This window comes from Psammomys obesus, unplaced genomic scaffold (assembly GCF_907164565.1).
Source record: "Psammomys obesus unplaced genomic scaffold, mPsaObe1.curated_primary_1811, whole genome shotgun sequence".
In the NCBI taxonomy this organism is placed as follows: Eukaryota; Metazoa; Chordata; class Mammalia; order Rodentia; family Muridae; genus Psammomys; species Psammomys obesus.
This window is the reverse complement of record NW_026592118.1, coordinates 12,989,401-13,011,588: the sequence shown is the minus strand read 5'-3', so window position 1 is coordinate 13,011,588 and position 22,188 is coordinate 12,989,401. Positions and strand designations below refer to the sequence as shown.

At 54.6% G+C, this 22,188-nt stretch overlaps 1 protein-coding gene across 4 annotated transcripts in view; it reads right to left on the bottom strand.

The window, feature by feature from the left end:
• Smarcd3 (SWI/SNF related, matrix associated, actin dependent regulator of chromatin, subfamily d, member 3) overlaps positions 1-22,188 on the bottom strand; it is a 31,531-nt gene that overhangs the window by 8,302 nt on the left and 1,041 nt on the right. For 2 of the 4 annotated variants that reach the window (XM_055612629.1, XM_055612630.1), the window contains exon 1: positions 846-1,056. In XM_055612629.1, coding sequence (XP_055468604.1) covers positions 846-923 — 78 coding nt within the window. In that variant the 5' untranslated portion in view covers positions 924-1,056. Of the gene's footprint in view, positions 1-845; positions 1,057-5,342; positions 5,425-21,306; positions 21,448-22,188 lie in introns of those variants that run through there. The other 2 variants (XM_055612631.1, XM_055612632.1) reach the window with 2 other exon arrangements.

The window sequence follows — 22,188 nt, the reverse complement described above, 5'->3', positions numbered from 1 at the left end:
CTTCCACCACACACCCCCAGGCTTGGAGCCCCTCACAGCCAGGCTCTCCACTGACTCCAATCAGGTGTCCTCCTCCCTAATTAGGTTCCTGGACTCCCTCAGGCTCCTCACGAGTCTTCCTGTGTGTGTGTGTGTGTGTGTGTGTTCTCTAGGCCTCACATCCCCAACTCCAGCCCTTCCTTCACACCTTTGAGGTGGTAAGGTCATCAACTTCTGATGGCTGAGCCTGCCAAGGGGATTCTCTGAGCACTTAGCTTGGGGTCCATCTCTCAAGTAGGCCTCTCTCTGCTCTGACAGCAGGGCCAAGTCCTCAGGGTCCTCCTTCTAGGATGCAGGGGTTGCCCAGGCAGAGAGCTTTGGCTCTTAGCTGCCTCCAGGGTCACCTGCTCCTAGCTCCTCAGACCCAGTCAGAGTGACACTGTCCCAAAGGATGAACAGGGACAACAGGCAGCCCAGCCCTGGCTCGGTGTGGAGTCACCACCCCACCCCCACCCCCAGGTCAGGGGTAACACCTGGGCCCACCAGCAAAAGAATGTGAGACATGTCAGTTACAGAGGGGACCCCCCTCTTGGGGGGCACAGCGCCCACATCCCACCCCTTGCCCCTGACAAGAGCCCAAGCCGACGCCTCTCTTCCCGGCCGCCGAGCGCCCATCCCCAGCCGACCGCTTGGCGACGTGTTCGGATGCCAGGGCGCCGGCAAGGTCCCAGGGTTGGGCCGTGACCGTGCGCCCCTCAACCAAAGAGGTGGGAGAACGGGAGCGCGCCGGCGGCCCCTCCCGATCATCCCTCCATTCAGCCCGAGCCAGCTCGCTCACCCTCCCCCGCTAACTTTCCCCCACTCACCACCCCATGGACCAGAAACTCAAAAAGTTTGCTTTTCGTGGCTTTGCGCGCCCCTCCGGCAACTTCGTCCGCGGCCATCGGGGTGGGCTCAGCGGCTCCTCTCACTCTCTCTCTCTCTTCCTCTTTCTTTCCCTTTTCTGCCTTTTTTTTCCTCCAACTCTCCCCTCTGAGTCCTGCTGGGCTCTCTCACACTTCTACTCGAGCGGAGTGGGGAGGGGGCCCCTTCAGGGCTGCCCTGACGGCCCACGGCCCACGCCGCCGCCGCCCGCCCGCCGCCGCCGCCGCCGCGGCTGCCGCATTCCTGCACTGATAAGACAGAAATAGTCCGGCGGCCCGGGGTCTGCCTGCGACGCGGCGGGGACAGAGCAGCCCTCCCGTGCACCCCGCGTGCTCCGAACGGCGCATACAAGCGGCGAGACAAGCCGATCTGCCCGGACGCTGAGCGCTGGGCAGCGGCGCTGCGCCCAGGCCGCCCGAGGCCCGCCGGTGGCAGCGCGGGGAGGGAACACCAGGGGAGGTGACAGGGGGCTCGCCGGCCACCCTGCCCTCGCCACAAATAGTTTCTCGGTTAGGGAATTCGCCGACAGGGCCAGGCAAGGAACAGGCAGTTCCAACTTTCTTCCCCCAAGTGGCTCCTGCCGCATTTCTGAGGCTCTTTCCCCAGGGACCAGGCAGGCCAAGTAGGGAAACATTTGCTGGAAGGAATCTGGGGGGGGGGGGGCCCGAGGAGGCCTTGCTGCCGTCCCAGGGCCGGCCGCGGTGGGTGTGCCCGGCCAGGCGGGCTCCGGGCGTCCGCAGCTGTGTGTGCCCTTGTCTCGCACCCCGTGTGTCTGCACCCTTTGTGGCTGGGCGCAGTGGCTGTGGGTGTGGATGTTTATGTGCGTGCACTGACAAACGCCTCGTCTGTGTGCTTCCCTCCGCTGGAGCCGCCGTGCCTGCGCGCCTGCGTGCGGGGCAGGACACGGCCTGTGTCTTTCAGCTCTGTGGGAGTCTATTTCTGGGCTTGGGAGTCTTTGTTTGTCTCTGTGTGAGAAAGTGAGGGCAATAGGGGAAGTATTTCCGAAAAGGGGGCATGGACCGGGCTCATGAGAACAGGAAGAGTGAACGTGAGGAGTGGTGCTGAGCCAGGGTGGGTCCTTGGCGTGAAGACCCGGAGAGGCTGTGGATGGTGAGGTCCGCCCAAGGACCGAGGAGAAAGCAGGAGTGTGGAGAAGGAAAATGAGGGAACCCCAAAAGGGACCGTGTGGCGACAACTGGCGGACCCCGGGGTGGAGAACCAACAGTAAGGAGGGGCCAGATCCCTTGATCGAGCCCAGGCCCCGCCCAGGCCGTAAGCCACGCCCGTCCCCACCTTCTGAAGGAGGAGCCCGCGGGCTTTGGGACAACCAAGGGTCACGTTTATGGGCAAGCTGGGGCTGAGGCTGTCAGAATTCAGATGAGGGAACTTGTGGAAACACATTGAAATGTGAGCCCTCAAACACAGTACAAACACAGTTAGCACCGTGGGGTCCTAACCTTTGACCCTTCAGAAGGTCTTCATGGCTCAGGACAAGGAGTGGAGGGCATGTTCTCCCAGGAGTATGTCTGGCCTGCACCTTAGCTTCCCGCAGGTCCTGTTAGCATGCCTGCTGTCTGTCATTGCCTTCTCAGGCGCCTACTGTCACCGTGGAAGGCTAGAGGGAACTTCTTGTTCAGATCTGTGGGAGGCGCCAGTCCAGGGTGGGCTGAGTCCAGCAGCCACAGGCCATAAAGGTGGCCGCTGGTAGCTGCAGTGACATCTCTTTGGGTCCAGCGGCTCACCTCCACGACAACCCCCGCCCCCACCCCACCCCCCATCCCTTAGTCTGAGTCTCTCCGGCCACTCTAACGCCTCCACCTGCCCCCTGCCTGTCCCATCATACTCATCCTTTGAGGCCAGGTCAGACCCTGGTTCCTGCAGGGAGTCTTCCCTGCCCTCAATCATGGGAACACACCTTGGTCTTCTTCAAATGTCCAATACCATCTGCCTTGTCCACAGACTGGGCTGGACTCGTATGCCTCACGCGCCTTCTGCTTCAGGTGTATTGGGTTTGGTATCCCAAAGAGGCTGTGACTCCAGAAGGCCTTGGGTCCATGTCTCCCCCAGGCCTGGGTACTGGGACTCTGCAACACCAAAAACTTAGGACAAAGCTCCGGGGCCGTGAATGCAGTCAGTGCTCTGCCATGTACCTGAAGATGGGAGTCACCGCAGCTACCTTTATCCCAGTCCTTGGAGGCCCTGGGAGTGGGGTAGACACCTCTAGGCTTTAGGAAAGGATGGGTGCTCTCAACTTTTAGAGCCACCTCTTGGAGTAAGACAGGAGACAGACCGGCGTCTCAGCTTTGGGGCCGTGGGAAGTCTAAAGGAGAGGAACCAGATCTTTGAAGTCTTGGTGGTGAAGGAGGTTGTGGGAGGTTAGGGCTGAGTGGAAGCCAGCGCTGGGGGGATGGGGGATATCGTCAGATCCCTAGACAGGCCCTTCTCGAGCGCCCCCTCTCGGGGTATCAGGCCGCACAAATGGCAGACATGGGCACACAACCTTCAAACACCTGGGGCACACATAGGACAGGGACAAGGAGCCACATGGATTTGCACATTTAGGCACACGCTGGCCTCCCCCACACCCCATACAATGAGGTGCCCGATTCACCAGTAAGCAGGCACGTTAGCATGCTCTTTAGCAGGTTGGTGGGGGACTTGTGGCCCGGAAGCCTTTCTCACAAAGGCTAGGAACCCCACCAGCTCAGTGCCACCAGGACGCTGGGCAGTAACACGCCGCCCACAGCGCCTGCGGAGAGCCCGGACTTCTTCCAACCCGACAGGGCGCAGGCCACACCCGGGCAGGCCCGAGAGCGTGTCTGGGGCAAGGGGAGGGCGGCCGCGCGGCGGCCCGGAGCCGGAGTCCCCCCTGTCGTCCCCCCATCTCTCCTTCCCTCGCAGAAGCACGACCAGCACCAAATGGCAAAGCGCCGCTCCCCGCGCAGGGAGCGCTACGCCGCGGCCTGCGGGACGGACTGGCCGCCTCGCCCCCCCACCGTGCGGAGCGAGCGGCCGCAGCCGGTGCACTGGGGGCTTGGGCCGCCGGTCTGCACCGCCCTCCCTCCGCCCGCACCGGTCCCCAGGCCGAGCATGCGCGCTGCGGCCTCCCTCCCGGTGAAGGTCAGCCCAGGGCCCAGCTGCAGGACTCCGCCGCGGCCAGGGGAGGCGGAGGAGGGAGGAGGGATGCAGAGGAGAGACTTAACTCCTTCTCTGCGGGAAGATGGCCACCCAGCCCCAGCCGGAGCCCAGAGTCTTGTGCTCCCGCCCTCTGTGGAGGTCCCGATTGGGGACAAGGCGGTGTGTGTGTTGGGGGGGGGGGGGGGGGGGGGGGGGGGGGGAGGGGGGAATGGAAGGCTGGAAGGAGAGAAGGGAAGCTGGCTGGGGAGAGGAAGGGAGGGAGTGGGAGAGGAACAAAGGAGAGAAGAGGGAGAAAGGATATCTTGCCAGAGAGACCCCTTTCTCTTGTCAGCCTTCTCTCAATCCAGCAGTAAAACTTCCCTCAGAGGAATACAATTAGCCTAATTTTATCGGGGGGAGTATGAAGAGAGCCCTTTTGGAGTTCTCAGGGCCAGGGCTCCTGATTTCTGTGACCTGTCCCATCCCTAACCTAAGCCCACACCCTTCTCCCATGGTCACTAAATCCTGGGACATGCCAGGGGACTCAGAGTCTGATGACTAAGCTCCAATTCCCCTGGGAACTCTGACTATAACTTAGGACCAGGCCCAGTTCCTTGAAGTGGGAGAAGAGGTCGCCGAGACCCCAGCCTCCACTCCTCTCCCACCTGAGAGACTCAGACACAGTCCTTGTGGGAGATCCCTTACAGTGGTACCTGAGTAGCAGTGAGTGTGCCTCCCTGTTGGTGTCAGGACGCATGGAGCCCAGCACACAGCCTGCCACTCTAAAGGCTGTCTCTGTGTGACTTCGCCTTGCTGTGTTAGTTTTGCATGCATGTACACACATGCGCACACACATACACACACACAGAGAGAGAAAGAGAGCGAGAGAGAGAGAGAGAGAGAGAGCACACAAACAAAAAACAAAGAAAAAAATAGGACACGAAAATAGTTATGTGACCTTGAAAGAGTTGCTGTTATCTGTCTGTTCCTGCCTCCTTAGGAGAGACTTGGCCCAGGGATTCCAGGGCCTTTCCTGCTCAGAGAGCCAAGGACTCCACAGATAGAAAAGAACTGAGGCAGACAAGAGGGAAGGGTGGGGAGGAAGGGGGCAGAGAGACATGGAGACATCCTCACAGCCAGTGGGTACTGTTCCCAGGGGGGCCTGAACCCCTGTCAGCCACTCCTCTGTGAAGTCCGAAGGGACACCCAGCCTCCCTCTTTCCTCTCCTCACAGTCACTCTCTTCCCTCTGCCACACCTCGTGTGTGCCCTCAGCACCATACGCCATGCCATGGGCCCCCTGCCATGAGGGTAAGACCTTACCGTGGGGTCCCCAGGGTCCTGCGCCGTGGGCAGGTACATGATAAAGGTTAGCTGAATGCACGGTCCTCCTTCCTCTCTGCCTGCGTGGGTTTGTTCAGTCTAATGGGATGCTCCTTGACACCCCTCCCACCCCCACACACACCGCACACACAATGAACTGCAAACATCGGGGAGCTGAGGCTGCTGGTCGCAGGAGGAGCGCAGAGCTGGCCTCTGGGGCTCTGAGCATCCCGCTGGCCTAGAGGGAAGGCACGTTTTTTGGATTCACAGCCAGTTTTCTTTCATCCCCCTCAAGGCCTCCATTAATTAGGTGGTCTCTTGGAGCAGGTCACTCCAAATAGCTTAGGGCACTGTAAAAAAATAATAAAAACAATAAAAAGGAGCCACGGAGGCTAGGTGCCTGTTTCTCTAAGGCTATAGCAGGTGTGTGGGGCCGTGTTTCTGTGGAGTCTTGAAGGGCGCTGGCCCATTGTGCCAGCATGACTGCCTGTAGGCAGACTGCGTTAAGGGTTGAATTAGGCAGTACCGGGGGGGGGGAGGAAAGGATGTATTACTCAGTCACCCCTCCTCCTCCTCGATCAACACCTTACAGGTTTGGCTAGAGTCTAGGACTTCAATATGAGACGACTCAGTACCAAATAGAGGGGAATATGTCCTGGGTCTGGCTACACAAAGCTGCAAGCTTTGCTTCTCCTCTTCGGGAGCTTGGAGCTGGCAGAGGCTCTCTGGGCCCCTCAGGTGGGACAGCCCACCATCCTCATGAAAGCCTGCTCAACCCTCCGAAGCCTCCCGCTGCCAACCTCATGTAGTATCCTAATGCCTGCTGCTCTCAGAGGAGTCAACCATGACATGCCCCAGACTTCCTGACTGTTTGATCTGTCTGCAGATGCTGGTGTGGAGTCCTCAGTGTTTGTCGCTAGGAAGTTGAGGACTCAGGGAGACGCCCCCATGGCTTCCTGGAGGGTTGCTCACGTCCTCATGTCTAACACTGTGTTCCCAGGGATGTCCCTGTCCTCCCCAGAAGAAACACCTGTCCTCATCTCCAGACAGAAGGCCGTCTGGCATCCCACTCTCCCCTGCTGAATTCTAGGAATGCAGGAAAGATGCCGAGTGGTAAGATAACACACAGAGGGCCTCATGTATGTTAAACCAGTTCTCTACTAACATGCCACAGCCAGGCCAACCTTATTCCATCAAATGTACCATTTTAAAGTTTCTTGACTATTTTCCCTCCTTCTACCATCAAAGTTCTGTGTCTGCTGAACCCTTTTGCCAGCACACACAGTATTGTTGTTCCCCCATCTGAAGAGATCTCCCCTTACCCTACTTCTCCCAGTTGCAATAAAACTTCTCAAGAGCACGTGCATTTGCTATATTCACTTCTTCTTGGACTCAAATCCCAGCGGCTGCACTGAGAGTGTCCCTGCCAGGGACATCAATGGCCTCCACACTGTCCAGTACCACCACTGATGCCCAAGCCTCATCTTGCTTAGCAGACTACAGTGTTTGACCAAGGAAACTGCTTCCTTCTCTGACGTCCTCCTGCCCCCAGGGTGACTGCCCTCAGGCTCCTCATGTGTCCCGCTCATCATGTTCCCTCTCAATGTCAGAGCACCTTGAGAGAAAGGGCTCAGCTCCCGCAGCCCTCCATCACATCTCAATGGTACCTCTGCCTCCCGAAGGTCTGTGCTTACTAGGTACCATGTGTTGTTGAGCTCTGAAATATTCCCATGATCCAGGTCTCTCTCCCAGACTTCAGACTCCTGCGTGTAATTGTTGACTCAACATTTCCACCCAGATCTTTAATAGAGCTGCTCCAACTTAATCCCACTGCTCTACCTCATTCTCTGCTCTTTCCCTCTTCCAATGGCCCAGGCCCCCATTTTCTGAGCTAGCCTAAAATCCCACCTTTCTCTCATACCCACATCCAATCCAAAGAAATATTCCCCTGGCTCTGGATCAAGAGTCCAACCATTCCCCCTACCCCACCCCTTTGCTGCTGTCCCCTGGGTCAAAACCACAAGGGCTAAGTGGTCAGCTTGCCACACCTCCTCAGCCTGCTCCCCGACAGGGCAGTCAGGCGACCCCCTAGGCGGACACTCAACATTGCAAGCTGCAAATGTGCTTCTACGTGCACATGGGAAGAAGGGGCAAGCGGTGGGGCGAAAGGCTTCCTGCAAGCTGCAGCACCTGTACTTGTCCAGAGCAAGGTGCTGCCACCACCCATCAGCAAGATTCACAAAAAGGGACACTTTGTTGGTGCTTGGACCCCCCAGGCTTCCTATCTGATTTTCAGTAAGGGCCAAAGTCCTGCAGGTCTCGCCTCCCGATTCTCCCCTTGGGCTGCTCTGGGCCTCTTGAGGCTCTCTGGAACCCAGGTACTTCCCAGCCTCACTCAGGTTGCTCCTTGTTCTACCTGGGCTGCTGCTCCTCCTCCACTGCCTGCAGGGCGCTCACCTCCTGCAGATCTGTTCTCATCCAGCCACAGTCTGTCTGTCTCCTGTTGAAAACTGCAGCCATAGGCTGAGCATGAAGGAGCAAGCCTTGACTCTCAGCACGCAGGAGGCAGAGGCAGGCTGACTTCTGAGTTTCTGGCCAGCCTGGTCTACACAGCCAGTTCCAGGCTGGCCACAGCTGGGAGTGAGACCCTGTCTCAAACAAAATAAAACAAAAGCCTCGAGCACCCAGCTCAAGAGATAATTCAAGGGGCATGAGTGCTTGCCTCCAAGCAGCAAGTTCGATCCTCAGAACAAACACGGTGGCAGGAGAACGCTGAGTGGGGCAAGCTGCCCTCTCACCTCCGCATGTACACCTCCACTCACCATGAAGAAATGAATTCATTTAAAGGAAAAAAACCTGCATCCTCTCTCTTCCCTCCAAGCTCCTTATTGCTTTTCCTTTGCTCGGTTTCCTCAGCAGTTCTTTAGAGCAAGCCCAGCCTATATAACCTTCCCCACCTCTACCCCTACTCATACCCCCTTATGGTGCAGGCTCCCAAAAGGTAAGGCTTTTTATCAGTCTTGCTTGAGGATAACTTTCGAGTTCTTGGACATAGCAGAGGCTACAATCAATCAAAGATGGAGGTAGAGATACCTACTCCAGCCAGTTTTGAATCTGCAGCATGCTCCCGTGCTGGGAAAGGCGGCTATCTGAAGCAGTGTTATCTCAGTGATAACAGCACAGCTTCTATTTGCACGGGACCAAATGCTTTCACAGGCAAGGACCTGGCTACTCCTTGAAGGCCCCTTGGGCGCCTGCCTGTCCCCCTCAGGCACCTACCTTGGAAGATTTCTAATCTAAAGATAGGGAGAATGGTGTTCTCAGAAGCCGTGCAACACCAGATCTCCTGATATGAAGGTCCTTGGGTCTCCCCTCCATCCCAAGCTGCCTCCACAGAATCTCCTGTGGAAGGCACACCTGTCCGGATTCTCAGAGTTACACAATAGCATTCCCACCTTTCCACATACCCGCTTTGTTAAACAATGAAGGATATCAAAAGGCTCCTCGAAGATGGCTTAATGAGTAAAGTGCTTCCCATGAAAGTAGAAAGATCTGGGTTCAGATCCCCAGAACATGCACACAGATCTGGACCCAGTGAAGTACCTCTGTGACACCAGCATTCAGGAAACAGACGGACAGGAGCCAGGCAACCAGTGAACTCCAGGTTCTGGCTCAGAAACAAAGTGGAGAAGAGCAGAGGAAGACACCTCATGTCAACCTCTGCTGCCACACACGGGTGGGTGAGTTCAGTTACCCCTACAGGCAGAGCACACCCACAGCACGCATGCACACAAAACACATAGACATGCAACCCCCCCCGCCCACCCACACACTCGAGCATACACACACACAAGACCCACCTGACCCCCGACACAAGACTCTTGGAATAAAACGATTTACCTCTGATTATCTCTTAAACACTTCCCCCCAAACTCAGTCACATTATTTCAAGCATTGGGAACATAAATCTTCAACGAGTTACACCAAGTTGTCTGAAAATAACACATGTCAATGCACAGTGTGGAGGACTCTTACCTCCTGTGTAAAAAAAAAAAAAAAAAAAAAAAATCTTGGCTAAATTTGGAACAAGCCCCTTGCTATGTGGCTCTTCCTGGATTACAGCTGGACACACGTGTTTATCTGTGTAACATGAAGAAGCATGTGCATGAGTCATCACGCCCAGACATCTCTTGTCTCTCGCCTCAGGCTGCTGTGCTTCAGAAGTGTATTGTCTACAGGACACACCACCTCCTCCTGCCCTCCCGGCACCACTCGGCTGCCACCGGCTTGGGAGACTCGGGTGGCCCTACCCCAGCCCTCAAGAAGTGATGTGTGTGGCAAGATGCTGGCTCTGTGGGATAGACTATGGATCTCTCTCTTCCGGCCTCCCTCCATTCCCTCTCCCTCCGCATGTGTGCTGCATGTTCATGTGCAAGGGGATATATGTCTACGCAGCTGTGCATGTGTGTGGAAGCCAGAAGTCGACCTCAGGGGCTGTACCTCTTAGATTTTGGTTTTTGTTAGTTACCCGAAGCTTGAAGCTTATTCTAAGCTGGCTGGCTAGCAAGCTCAGAGATGGGCCTATCTCTGCCTCCCCATCACTGGATTGCAAGCCTGTACTATGATGTCCAGGCTTTTTTACATGAGCTAGGGATCAATCCGAGGCCCCCGTGTTTGCATGGTAAGCACTTTACCAAATAAGCTATCTCCGTGGTTTCCCAGATTTCTTGTAAAACCTGGTGAAAGTACACTGGGATGAAAAGCAATGGAGATTGTGTGGTGTGTCCATGACCAAGTGTCTCCTGGTCAAAGCTGGGCTCTGCATCTCCTTGTACCTCCAAACTGTACAGTCTGTTAGGAAGCAGCTCCTGGGGTCAAAGGCTTTGGTGGCAGCTAAGAAGCCTCCCTGTGGGCAGACAGAGGGAGGAAACAGGCTAGGCCTGTCTGCAGGGCCTGCTTGGTATCCCACCCCTGAGTTTTGCAAACCTCTGTACCTAAGGCTGGCAGCTGCCCTCCTCGAGGACCCTTCCCTATGAGATCAGTGGCAGTTGGTAGCAGGCAGCAGGCCTTGCTCCTAGAACTGGCCCTTGCCTTGGTCACTCTGCCCTGGAAATCAGCTATCCTAGGCCAGGGCTTTGACAGCCTGGCCTCACTGGCCTGTCATCCTCTATGTCCCTAGCCCACTGTCCTGAGTGGAGTCCCTGCAGGCAGCATGTGGGATGCTCTGTACCGAGGCTGTAGATCACCTTTCTCACACTTGGCCCCATTGGCACTGGGGGCAGGACGCCAAGCTCGGCCTCCTTAGCGCTGAGTGATACTTTGTGCCAGAGTGACTTATTGTGGTGGCTCTCCTGTCCATGGCAGGGTGTTTGAAGCATCCCTGGCCTCCAGTATCTTCTCCAGTATGATACTGGGCACAAAACACAGCCAGACACTGTCCCCTGCCTCTGGAAGGAGGGACTGCCTCAGGTGAGAACCTCATCTCTGCAGTCATGTCTCGGGGTCTCACATCTGGCTGAGCCCTGAGTCCTTTGGCACCTCTGAGCCTCATTTTCCTTGCCCGAAACCCAGGAAGCCCTGCCTTTGCTCACAGTGGCTATGAGGTTACAGCGTGGCTCAATGCTTTACTGACACAAAGCTGTTCTTGGTATCCCAGAGTCACTGGCCACCTGGGCTGCCTCCACCTCACACTGCAGGCCCAGTTGATCCTGCTGCTGGCTGATCCCTTCGAGGACACAGTGGCAGCAGAAGATCCTCAGGGCCCTTCAGCTGTTGGGGCGTGAGGAGAGTGGGAAAGGCCATACAAATACCCTGGAGGGAGCTGTGAGAGATTGGCTAGGGCTCCTAGAAAATAGCCAGGCAATTACTCAGAATGACTAATTACGCTAGGCCCTGGGATCCCTGGGGGGTTTGGACACTTCCCAAATCGTTAGACACATCCCAGCAGAGAACAGCCTAGCCTGCAGCAGTGTGCAGATGGCTCACGACATGGGAAGCCAGTGGCCTGAAACTTTAGAAGAGGCTGTGCCTAGGGGCTGCAGGCTGGAAGGAACCCTCAGGAGCCACACACAAGTGTACGCCCTGGGCATGAACCTCAGACAAACCCACAAGGCCAACCATCCAAGACCTGAGTTGGGGCTGACAGCAGAGGCACCTAGAAGAAAGCTGGGCCTAGGGACCTAGTACTCGCCTGTGAGCAAGTGTCCACGCTCCAAGAAGAGTCCTTGAGTAGACAAGATGGGTAGGGGGCTTAGTGCCAAGGGCTCTGAACAGGGAACAGGAATGCAGCACCAGACAGGTGAGGTACAGAAGCCATCTTGGGCCATCTGTGCAGAGCCTTGAACTAGATGTGGGAAAAGCCCCACCGGGGTGAAGCAAGCGTGGGCAGTAGAGTGCCATGATTCTGGGCCACAGAGTGGCACCCTTCCCTGGGGCTCGGGCTCAGGCTTTGTCTTGCTGAGGGTCTTACAAATGGTGGGATGGGAACGGAAAGCAGGAGTCCGGACAGCCTGGTCAGGACTAAACTGGTAAGAATTACAGCTGACACACGCCATCTGCTAAGTCAGAATAGAGCCTGCTTCTAGTTTGTCTTCCTTTGTTTCAAGCCGAGAAACCTCTATGTAGCTGAGAACCACGTTGAACTTCTGATTTTCCTCATCCACCTCCTGAAGGTTGGGATTGCAGGCGTGTGGCATCCAGTGCCGGTGGCTGAATCTGGGGCTTTGTTCCTGCTAGGCAAGTGGTCCACCAACTGAGCTGTGGGCCTCCTCTCCTCCACTTCTCTACTGCAGCCTCAGGCTATAGGCAAACAGGAGTGGGAGGAGGGAGCGAGGCCATCCCCAAATATCCAATCAACAAATAAACAAACTCAGGGGGTGGAAGCAGGGGAATTAGACATACCAAGCTAACCTCCACTACTTAACAAGTTCTGTGCCTGGGTTGGGTGAGACCCTGTTTCATAAAATAAAACAGCCAAGGGCAGGGCCTGATGCTTTGAATCAGGGCTGAGGCTTTAACTGCAATTCCAAACCTGAGTGAGAGCAGTGTACCCACGCCCCCACCCTCCCATTCACACAGGCCCCACCCACCTCTGCTGCCAGTGGCCTCCACAGCCCCTCACAAACATTCCACACAGCCACAAAGCCCTGTATCTGCTTCTGGAGTTCTGCCTGCACGAAGGTCCCATCTCCCCTCCCTTCTAGCTGCATCACCAACTGGCTGCAAGCTGGCCAGTTATCTCAGCCCAGAATTTTCCATGTTTTTCTGTTGTTATTAACGTCCTCTCCTCCCCCACCCTCACACCCACTACAGGGTTAAGATTAGGGTTCTGTCTCTTCCTGACCCTCCAAGCCCATCTACCCTCTACCACCCTAGGTCTGGGCGTGACCATCTCTCTCCTGGACTCCTCTCTTCACCCCTATCTCTCTCCAACTTGTTTCCCACACCATGGCCAGATCAATATTTTAACAGTGTGACTAGGAACACAGTACATCCTTTTTAAGAACTGACAGTGGTTTCCATCACATTAACAGACTCCAAATCCTTTGTCCAGTTCTCAAACTCATTGGGCCCCAATAACCTCAGGCCTTTGCACATGATCAGCTTTTGGGGGCTGAAAAATCACACTCCTGAAGACACAGTTCCTGCCTAGAGAGGAGCTAATATCAGCACCTGCCTTGGGCATTGCCTCAAAATGGCAGCAGCTCGGGCCACAAGGTAGAGTTGAGTAGCATAGCCGTGGGGCCTATCTCAAAGCCCAAGGCGTGTGAATGTGAAGAGCTCTGCAGCGAGGTCTCCAGGACAGCCCACAGCCTGGGCTGGCAATACTGGGAGTCCCTAGGACACGAAGAAGCAGTCATCCCTAAGTGGCCCTCGGTGAGCCAACCCCCACCCAACTGAGCTGGACAAGGAGGTGGCACGAGTGAATGGCGCTGCATCCCCACCTCTGCTGGAGGCAGCAAGCATGGCTGGCTGCAGTACTTGAGTTGGGGCTCATCAGGTGGAACAGCACTGAAGGCCACAGTAGGTTCTGCCTGTTTCCGCATGAGGAGGCCTGGAGCCAGGCACAGAGCCAGGGTCTCATCCCCCAGCAACTCAGGAATAGCAGTGTGTCCTCAGGACCATGGTTCACAGAGATTTGACCTCCAGCCAACCCCTCACCCGAGGTACTAAAGGCATATCCCCCCAAACAGAAGGCAGCTATCACAGTTCCCTCCCCCATGTGGGTTAGATGGGAACCCCTAATTCTGGACACCTCCAGTGCATCAGAATGTGAACCAAGAAAGAGACTCTATTCCCACGTGCCTTGAGACCTCACACCCTTTCTCCTCCCACTTGCTTGGAAGCAGTCCTTCAGACTCAGGGAAAGGTACTTTGGTTATCCCTGCCTAATCTTGGGAAAATTAGCTCATTACTCAGCTGGTTGGGAGCCTCTTGATTCTGGTACTGATACCTCACAGAGCTACCATCTCCAGCTGTGTAGCATTCAGAGGTCTGGGGAATGTGGCCATCAGTCTTCATCCAAATCATTGCTCTAAGTCTTTACACTCCGTATTGAAAAGGGACAGAATTGAAGAAAACCACTTTACAGATTTCTTTGTGCCCAGTGGGCTTCCTTTCCAATTATTTTTTAATATATACATGGGATTTTCACAGGGTCCTATTTTGTAGTTCGGGCTAACATTGAGCTCTCTTTTTTCTATACAGGGTCTTCCTGTATAGCCCTAGTCTGGGATTCAGTATGTAGACCAGGTTGCCTTGAACTAACAAAGATCCACATGCCAGTGCCTCATGAGTGCTGAGATTTAGCCATTTGAACTCTTGATCTTCCTGACTTAGCCTTCCCCAAATAGAATTATAGGTGTTTGCCACCCTGACCAGCTCATCTTAATTCTTAGCAATATTTGATAATAGTAACATCCAGCCAGTAGAGTCCTGTCTCGGCTCTGGTGGGACAGCTTATGCCACTGTAACCAGCAAAGAACACAGAGCGGGCTCACTGGTCCCCTGTCTGCCCAGGGCCAGTGGCTCCATAGGCCTCGGCACACCCCCGCGCCCATGCAGCCCTCCTTATCTATACCATAAGTGCATGGAGGCACACTTCAGTCAAACACCTCCAAATGAATGGACACGCACTACTAGATAGAGTTTAGCCTCTGAGGCAGCTGGTTTGGGTCCTGGGCTGAGGAAGAAAAGGGAAAACAGGTGGCAGGGTGAGGGGGGTTCAGTGTTGCTCTGGCCACACAATGCCTTTTTTAAGATATTTATTTTTGTATATACATATGTATATATCCACGAATGTGCATTCGTATGTGTGTGTGTGTGTGTGTGTGTGTGTGTGTGTGTGTGTGATGCATGGACCTGTGTGTGCAGGCGTGTACACAGAGACCAGAAGAGGGCATCGGGTGTCCTCCTCTACCCTCGCCATCTATTCCTTTGAAGCAATGTCTCTCTCCCTGAACCTTGGTCTCAGCTTTTTCTTGGCTACGCTGGAAGCTAGCAAGCCCCGGGGATGCTCTTCTCTCCCGACTCTCAGAGCCGTGGGCTGCCTGGCTTGTTATGTGAGTACTGGGTCTGAACTCTGCTCTCATGATGGAGCAGCCAAAGCTCTCAACTGCTGAGCCATCCCTCCAGGCCTCACACTATGTCCTAAATACTTTAATTCAGTTCCAACCTTAAAATTTGGGAGATTTTATGAGTAAAGGGAGATTTCTAGACTCTCTTAGCAATTTAATAACCTGGCCCCTGACATCGACCTGTCCATGTGGATGCCCCCAGAGAAAGCTGGGAAGGGCTGTCCCTTTCAGAGAAGCCTGTTCTTCTCAAGGGACACGTTCTCAATTCTCCATATGGCCTCCCCATTCCTTATTTTAGGGGTTGCAACCCAAATGCCCCTCAGGGCCCAGCAATGATTACAAGAGAGTAGCATGGGCTTTTTGTGAGATGATAAATAACTTTTGACCTTGGGCCTCAGTGCTGGGTGTAAAAGAGGAAGGGCTGGGTTGGAGAGGGGTTTATACAAAGGGTGGCTGTTTGTCCTTCTGAGGACCAGCAGGGTTTGGGCACGGCATGACTCTGAGCGCCGGATGTGGTGGAGACACCCCAGTTGGGACTCATGCCCTGTCCACTGGGAAAATTACTTAGATTTCTGAACCTCAGTGTAATCGTCTTAAAACTGCTGGCAATCCTAACCGCATTTACACCGCAGTGTTCTGAGGCTCAACTAAGGAAACGTTTTTAATAACAATCAGGAAAGTCAAGCGACACTGGCTGCTGCTGTGCGCCCACCTGCTGAGTTCTACTTCCTGCAGGTGCCTGGGTACTGCTGAGGAAGCAGGTAGGGAGTACCTCAAGAGCTGGGCCACTGCCCACTGAGGGGGCCACCTTCAAGTGTCTCCGACACCTGTGCTGTGACTTAGTTGATGGAGTACTTGCCCGACATGCATAAGGTTTGGGGTTCAAACCCGAGAACTGCATAAAACAGGACCATAATGCAAGCTTTGGGGAGGTGGAGGCCGGCAGGTCAGAGGTTCAAGGCCATTCTAAGCTACACAGCAAGCTGAGGGCGTCTCAGCATTTTCTTCTGAATTAAGAGGCCTAACAGAGCAGTGGTAAAGAGGGGAAACTAAGAGAGGACCATAAGCACAGGGATGTACTCTGCAAGACTGGGCGGGTTAGAAGTGAACCGATTTGGGAGCTGGAGCTGTGACTCAGCGGTAGAGCTCACGACCCCCGCTGCGACTCCTCCCAGCACAAACGAGGCAAAGAAAAACTTTACAAAAGGCGAGAAAGGAGGACTCTCCAGTATGCAGATGGAAAAGACTGGGGGGTGTCAGCAATAAAGATGAACTAAACTACGGTCAATTCTTAAGAGGGGGGACACGAAGCTGACACTTTGAGCAGAGGCTGGGACCCAGAATCAAGGGGGCTGGTGCCCCAAGGCTTGCAGAGGACACCGAGGAGGCCAGGGCTGAGGAGCTATTCTAACCCACCTGGACGCCAGTGGTCTCCCAGCGGTAGTTTCATGCCTAACGTTCTGCTCTCACGCATTGAGTCATTACAAACAAGACACTTTTTCCCCGCCCCTTCTGTGTGTGTGTGTGTGTGTGTGTCTTTAACTTATTATGTAGTCCATGCTAGCCTTGAACTCGAGACAATCCCTCCTGCCTCAGCTCCCTGAGTGTGGGATTGCCATGCCCAGCTCAGGCAGCATTCATCTTCTATAACAAGTCTGTCCAGCCCTCAGGGAGCCTCTCTAGAAGGGCAGAGCTAATTATTCCCCAAAGGAGACAGGATGTGTAGGAGAGCAGGTTGGGATGAAATTGGGAGCAAGCCTACTCTCTGCAACCCCTGAGGTCCAGGCCAAAGTCAAGGCCAGGAAACTCTCTGTCCCATAGCAACAGTTGAACAAGGAGTGAGTCTGGCCTTGAAGAGCCAGCGGTCTGCAGGAGCTGGACCAGTTGGTGGGGCCAAGAGCACATGAATGGGCAGTGAGGTGTCAGCAGGCAAGGCAGGGCCACTGTGAGGCCAGCTGTACCCACAGGAACCTTGGCTCCTCTGAGTCAAGGCCTCCTCTGTCCTACCCGCTACTGTCTCATTCATCTGTTCTTCATTCCAGAAATACTTTTCCTACTAGGCAGGAAAGCAAGCACCCGTGCTAAGCACAAAGCTGTGCCACCGGGCTGCACACCACCAGCCTTTGGGTTTTCTTCAGAAGTAAGAGTCAGGGAGAGACAGGGGTGGTGATAAAGTAGGGCTGAAGGGAAAACTGAAGGAAAAAAAAAAGACAACTGTATAGTGTAGATCATATCTTTAAGCAACACCACAATTAAACATTTAAATTTTAGGAGGTGCCATGAGACTTACGTGGGACTTCACTTCTAATCAGGGGTGGGAAAAGCCTCACTCAGAGTGACATGTAACTGAACGCAATTCACCAAGGTGAAGGATGGAGGAAGGCCATGGAAGCAGAAGGGGTAGCAAGAGATGGCAAATTTGAGGCCAGCCTGGGCTATATGAGACCCTATCTAAAGGGGGGAAAGAAGAAAATGGAATGGGGATATAAGTAGAAAGTAAAAATCAATAAAAGGGGGCTGAAGAGATGGCTCAGCAGTTAGCACTTGTCGCTCTTGCAGAGGGCCTGGGCTCCGTTCCCAGCATCTGCCTGGTACTTCACAACCATCTGTAACTCCAGTTTCAGGGGCTCCAACGTACTCTTCTGGCCTCTGTGTGTACCAGGCATGTACAGGGTACACATACATACATACACACATACATACAAGCAAAATACTCATTTACATAAAAGAAATAAATCTAAATATGTCTTTTAAGTCAATAAAAGGGCATGGTGATGGTCCTGAAGGACAGATAAGGAGGTGGATGATGGCAAAGGTCAAGTCCCAGGTCTGGACTTGAACACCGATGACACTGTCTAGCAGTGCGGCTTGCCCCAATACCACCGCTGAGAGGACCCTCCCTCTTTCGTGTGTTCACAAGGGAATTTCCATCCCTCGGGAGATGATCCTGGATTAACCCTTCCTCTTCTCTGCACACCTCTTTCCCATCTGACAGAAAGGGGAAGGTATAAATTTCATTGACAAGGCCAACAGGAGGATGTTTGGGCAGCTTTCCCCATGGTTAGCCCTGCTCTTTTGGGGAACCCATACGGGACAGGCCATGTGCTTCTGTTCCCACAATCTAGGTGCCTGAGCCCCAGTCAGCGAAGGGTGGCCTTCCGCATTCAGGCCCCATGGTCCAGCCTCCTCCATTGGTCTAGCCTCTCTCAGTTAATGAGTTCCTAGACTCTGTCTGGGTCTTGGAGTGTCTGGGTTCTAAAGGGAAGGAGTATGGCTGCCTGGTCTGCCTTGTGCCTCAACTTACCTGCTAGACATGGAGATGTCTTTATTTTCTAGCAGACTCTCAGAATGTGACTCTGAACTTACCCCCGACTTTAGACTGACCTCCCTCTCTGTCCAATGTGTATCAGACATATAGTCACAAATACCAACATAACAATTATTTCTTGAAAACAGCAATCCCTTCTGCTGGTTGCTCTAAACAACTTGATTTTAATGTGTTCAAGTTTTCTGCCTTCCCGCATGTATGTACATGCACCACATGCATGCCCGGTGGAGATCAAAAGAAGGCAGCGGATCTGGACCTGGAGTCACAGAACCGAACCCCAGTCCTCTGCAGAAAGCAACAGGTGCTCATAACCTCCGAGCCGCCTGTCCAGCTCCTAGTGGCTCTAAATTGCATCTTCAGGTTAAGCAGGCTGCATAAAAGATCTATACAGCCAGGCAGTGTGACAGTCAGCTCACAGCCCAGTGCCAGGATACTGCTGGGACACTGTTGAAGACTTTGCTCAGATTCGTCACGCTAGAGGTCCTTATACAACCCAACAAGAGTCAGGCCAGAATAACAGTAGTTTGATCAGTAGTTAGGTTTTGGCGTAAGGAAGGCTGAGTCTGGGGACAGGAGTCACAGAACCGTGGGAGTTTGTGCTTACACTGGCCTCACCCATGGCCACAACACATTTCCCTTCCTCATCTACCCTCAGTACCAATTTTCCTTGCATCACTGACTTTGCAAGGCCCCCAAGCCCCTTCTGAAGCACAGCAGAGTGGGAGTACATCTGCCTGAGGCACCTTCTCTCTGCTTCTCTACCCTCCCTGGGAGCGCCCTGTTCCTGCCTCCGGGCCCCAGAATGTTCTTTCGTCTGGAGAAATGGTCCAAATGGGAATCAATCCAAGTTTGTAAATTCCAGTAAAGGCATGTGCAGAACCAGGCTTGGGAGGCACACTCTCAAATTCCCTAGAAGTAAGGTTAGGTCACAGGGAGACTGGTTTCACAGCTGGGAAGAAAGGGAACAGAGTGTATGTCTGTTATCCAAATGGTAGCACAGCCCAAGCGGGCAGCCAGCTCTCCCACCAGGTCCCTTAGGAGTTTCCTAGGTTCCCCACATCCTTCACCATCGGAGGATACTGGGGACAAGAGATACAGTCCCCAGAAGATGACCCTAGGTTGAGCGTCCACCAGCAGCAGGCAAACAGGGGCCTCAGGTTGGCCCCTGTGTTTATTCCAGAATTTCAGAATCCTACCAAAGCCCAGGGTACGTCACACACCCACCTCCCAGAAGCAAAGACACCTCTCAGTGACACCTTCAGCTCATTGCCTTTGCCACTTAGTGCTCCCTAGCATTTGCAATGGCACACCGAGTCCTTGGGGCCAGCCACTGCACAGCTCACCACCGGGTCACAGAGGAGTCTATGAACCTCCAAATGCCTGTTCACGTGCCTGGCCAGCAAAAGCGTGCTGGCAAAACACAGGAGGGTTGGCTTCATGTTCACGTGACTCTCAAATCGAAAAGCAAACAAGCCATACGCTTTGTCACCTCATCTCTGGCAGGTGGGGGGGGGGGACCAGGCATGCTGGAACTCCCGGCTCCCCAAGGAGTCATCTAGTGAGCCAAGGCCACTTATCACTGCCTCAAACCCCCAGTCTTTTCAAGCTTCCTTCCATTCTTCCCCCCCACCCCCCACTGCTCAGCCCTACAGGGAGATCACGTCCTTCAGGTAGCCACACGGGGCTTAACTCAGGACACCCAAATGAGCTGTGCTTAATGAAGCTTATCACAGGATGGACAGCTTCTGTGCACCTGCTGAAGACTGAAGCAGCTCCTACCTTCATTTCAGCTTCCTCTGACTAACTAGAACCTTAGGATGTGGAGCCTGAGCCTGCTCTGGGGTGGGCTGTCTGGATCCACCTGAATACCACTGGCTTTGGGAATCTTTCCTACAACACCCCCTATAGACTTACAAGGAGGTCCCCCTGTCACCTGAGGTGCTGGTCAGGCTGTGGGAAAGGAGCTGAGAGAGCTGACTTTTCAGCGGGCAATAAAGCATCTAAGGCTCCCCGAATAGTAGGGGCATGCTCATACCATGCTTGTTTCAACGTTTTGGGTACCACGTGACTCTAACACTCCCGAGCCAGGCTGGGCTTACCCAGCCGGCAAAGCCCTATACCATTTTCCCCTGAGCTGGGCCCAGTTGTGTGTTGAGGAGAGTGTAAAGGGACACCCACTTGCTGGCGGCCTCCTCTTGCCCCACTCTGAGGAAGTGGAGGCTGAGAGAGGCCTCACTGCCTACACACGTCCCACAGCTCAGGCCTTCCGGAAGCCCTGTCTTCCAAGACCCCCTTCAAGCTGCATCCATTCAGGAAGCCCTGATGTCCCCCTCCTTAGAGGTCCACGGCAGCTGTGGCATTTCTTTCAGCCCTTTCCCATATCCAGCAAGGTTTGAAAAGTGGCCTCCCTTTCCTAAGCTCTAGAGTGTCCCTCGGGACAAGGGGGTACTGCTGTGAGACTACCCAAGGCCTCCTCTTCTATACAGAGAGTAGAAGCCTGAAGCCTGCATGGTGGCAGAGAAGAGCTGCCACCACTCCCTTCTATCATGACTAACCCCTTGTCTGAGCCTCTCTGCGGGGCTTTGAGAGGTTTGCTCAGCCTGTCTGTAGATTGCCTAGCCCAGGATGTGTCAAGCACCAGCAGGCTCCTTCCAGGTAATGGGGATCACTGGGAGGCGTGTGAACCGAGAGACAACAGGCATCCAGGAGTCTATGGATACTGAGGAGTCAGGAGAAATCAGACCCATAAGCCCTTTTCATAGGAACTCGGCTTTCATGTAAACTTGTTCCTGAATCAGAGTAGCTTTGAGAAGCAAGACCTAGGGGATCCTAGGGAGGCGAGGTGACTCTTGTAAGTATTAGCTCAGATGTGGGGGAAGGTTTTAATGATGGGTGTCATCAGGTTCAGGAGAGTGCAGAGAGACCCTGTGTGAACATCGGGGACCAGCAGGGAGAGTGGGCAGACCACTGGGGGTGGGGAGCAAGGCGCTGCCGGAGCCTAGAGCGGACAGGCTTTGGCCGAAGCTCCTGTTCCAAGGCTGGCAGGGGAGAAAGCACCTACCTGTACCACGGTGGGTAGGTGCTGAAGACCTGGAGTCATAGATGGCAGGGTCCCGGAACTGGGGAGTCATCCAGTGCCCCCTTGGTGCCCCGGCCCAGAGCCTGCCACGACTGTAGCACCAAGGGCCATGCTGGGGAGGATCTGAAAGGAGAGGGCTGTGGGAGGAGTGGCCTGGGTCCTGAGGCCCAGCGCAGGCTCTAAAGGGCCCTGGGGGAAGGCTACATTCCAGGTCTCCTCTCCTCTCAGCGGCCCTCAGGAGGTCTGAGGAAGAATATGGGGAGTTGTGCAGAAGGGGACAGGCCTTGGGGCCAGCGAGAGCCAACCCCAAGGGAGAGCACAGGTGCGAGCAGCAGGTGCCTCACACATGGACTTGGGTCCAGGATAGAGAACTTCTGCCAGGAGCTGAGACCCCAGGCAGAGAGCTGTCTCTAACCGAGGAAGGCAGGCCTCAGGGGTGAGAATGGAGCTTTGAAGCGAAGAGAGACCTTCTGGCCAGGATAATACCTAACATCAAGGCAACCCCAGTCAACAACTTGCTCCAGGCTCTCCTGGACGCACTGCCTTCTGGGTTCACCCAGGTCTGGTGGCCTTTCCTTCCTGGGAAGAGCAGGGAGGTCCCAGGCATGGGGCAAAGAGTGTACAGTGTCATAGGTGGGGCAGGGGCAGGTTTGAGAGTGGTCCAGGAACACATAGAGCATATGGGTGGAGATCTGTGGGCCAAAGGTGGAAGGCAGAGTGGGCCCAGCTGAGGATGCTGAGGTGGAATGTGAGACATGAGGAGAGCCATGGGGGTACGAGGTAGAAATGTGTGCGTAGGGAAAAGACTACAGTTTGAGGCTGAGGGTAGGTGTCGGCAGGCAGGTAAGCGTCAGGTGATACCAG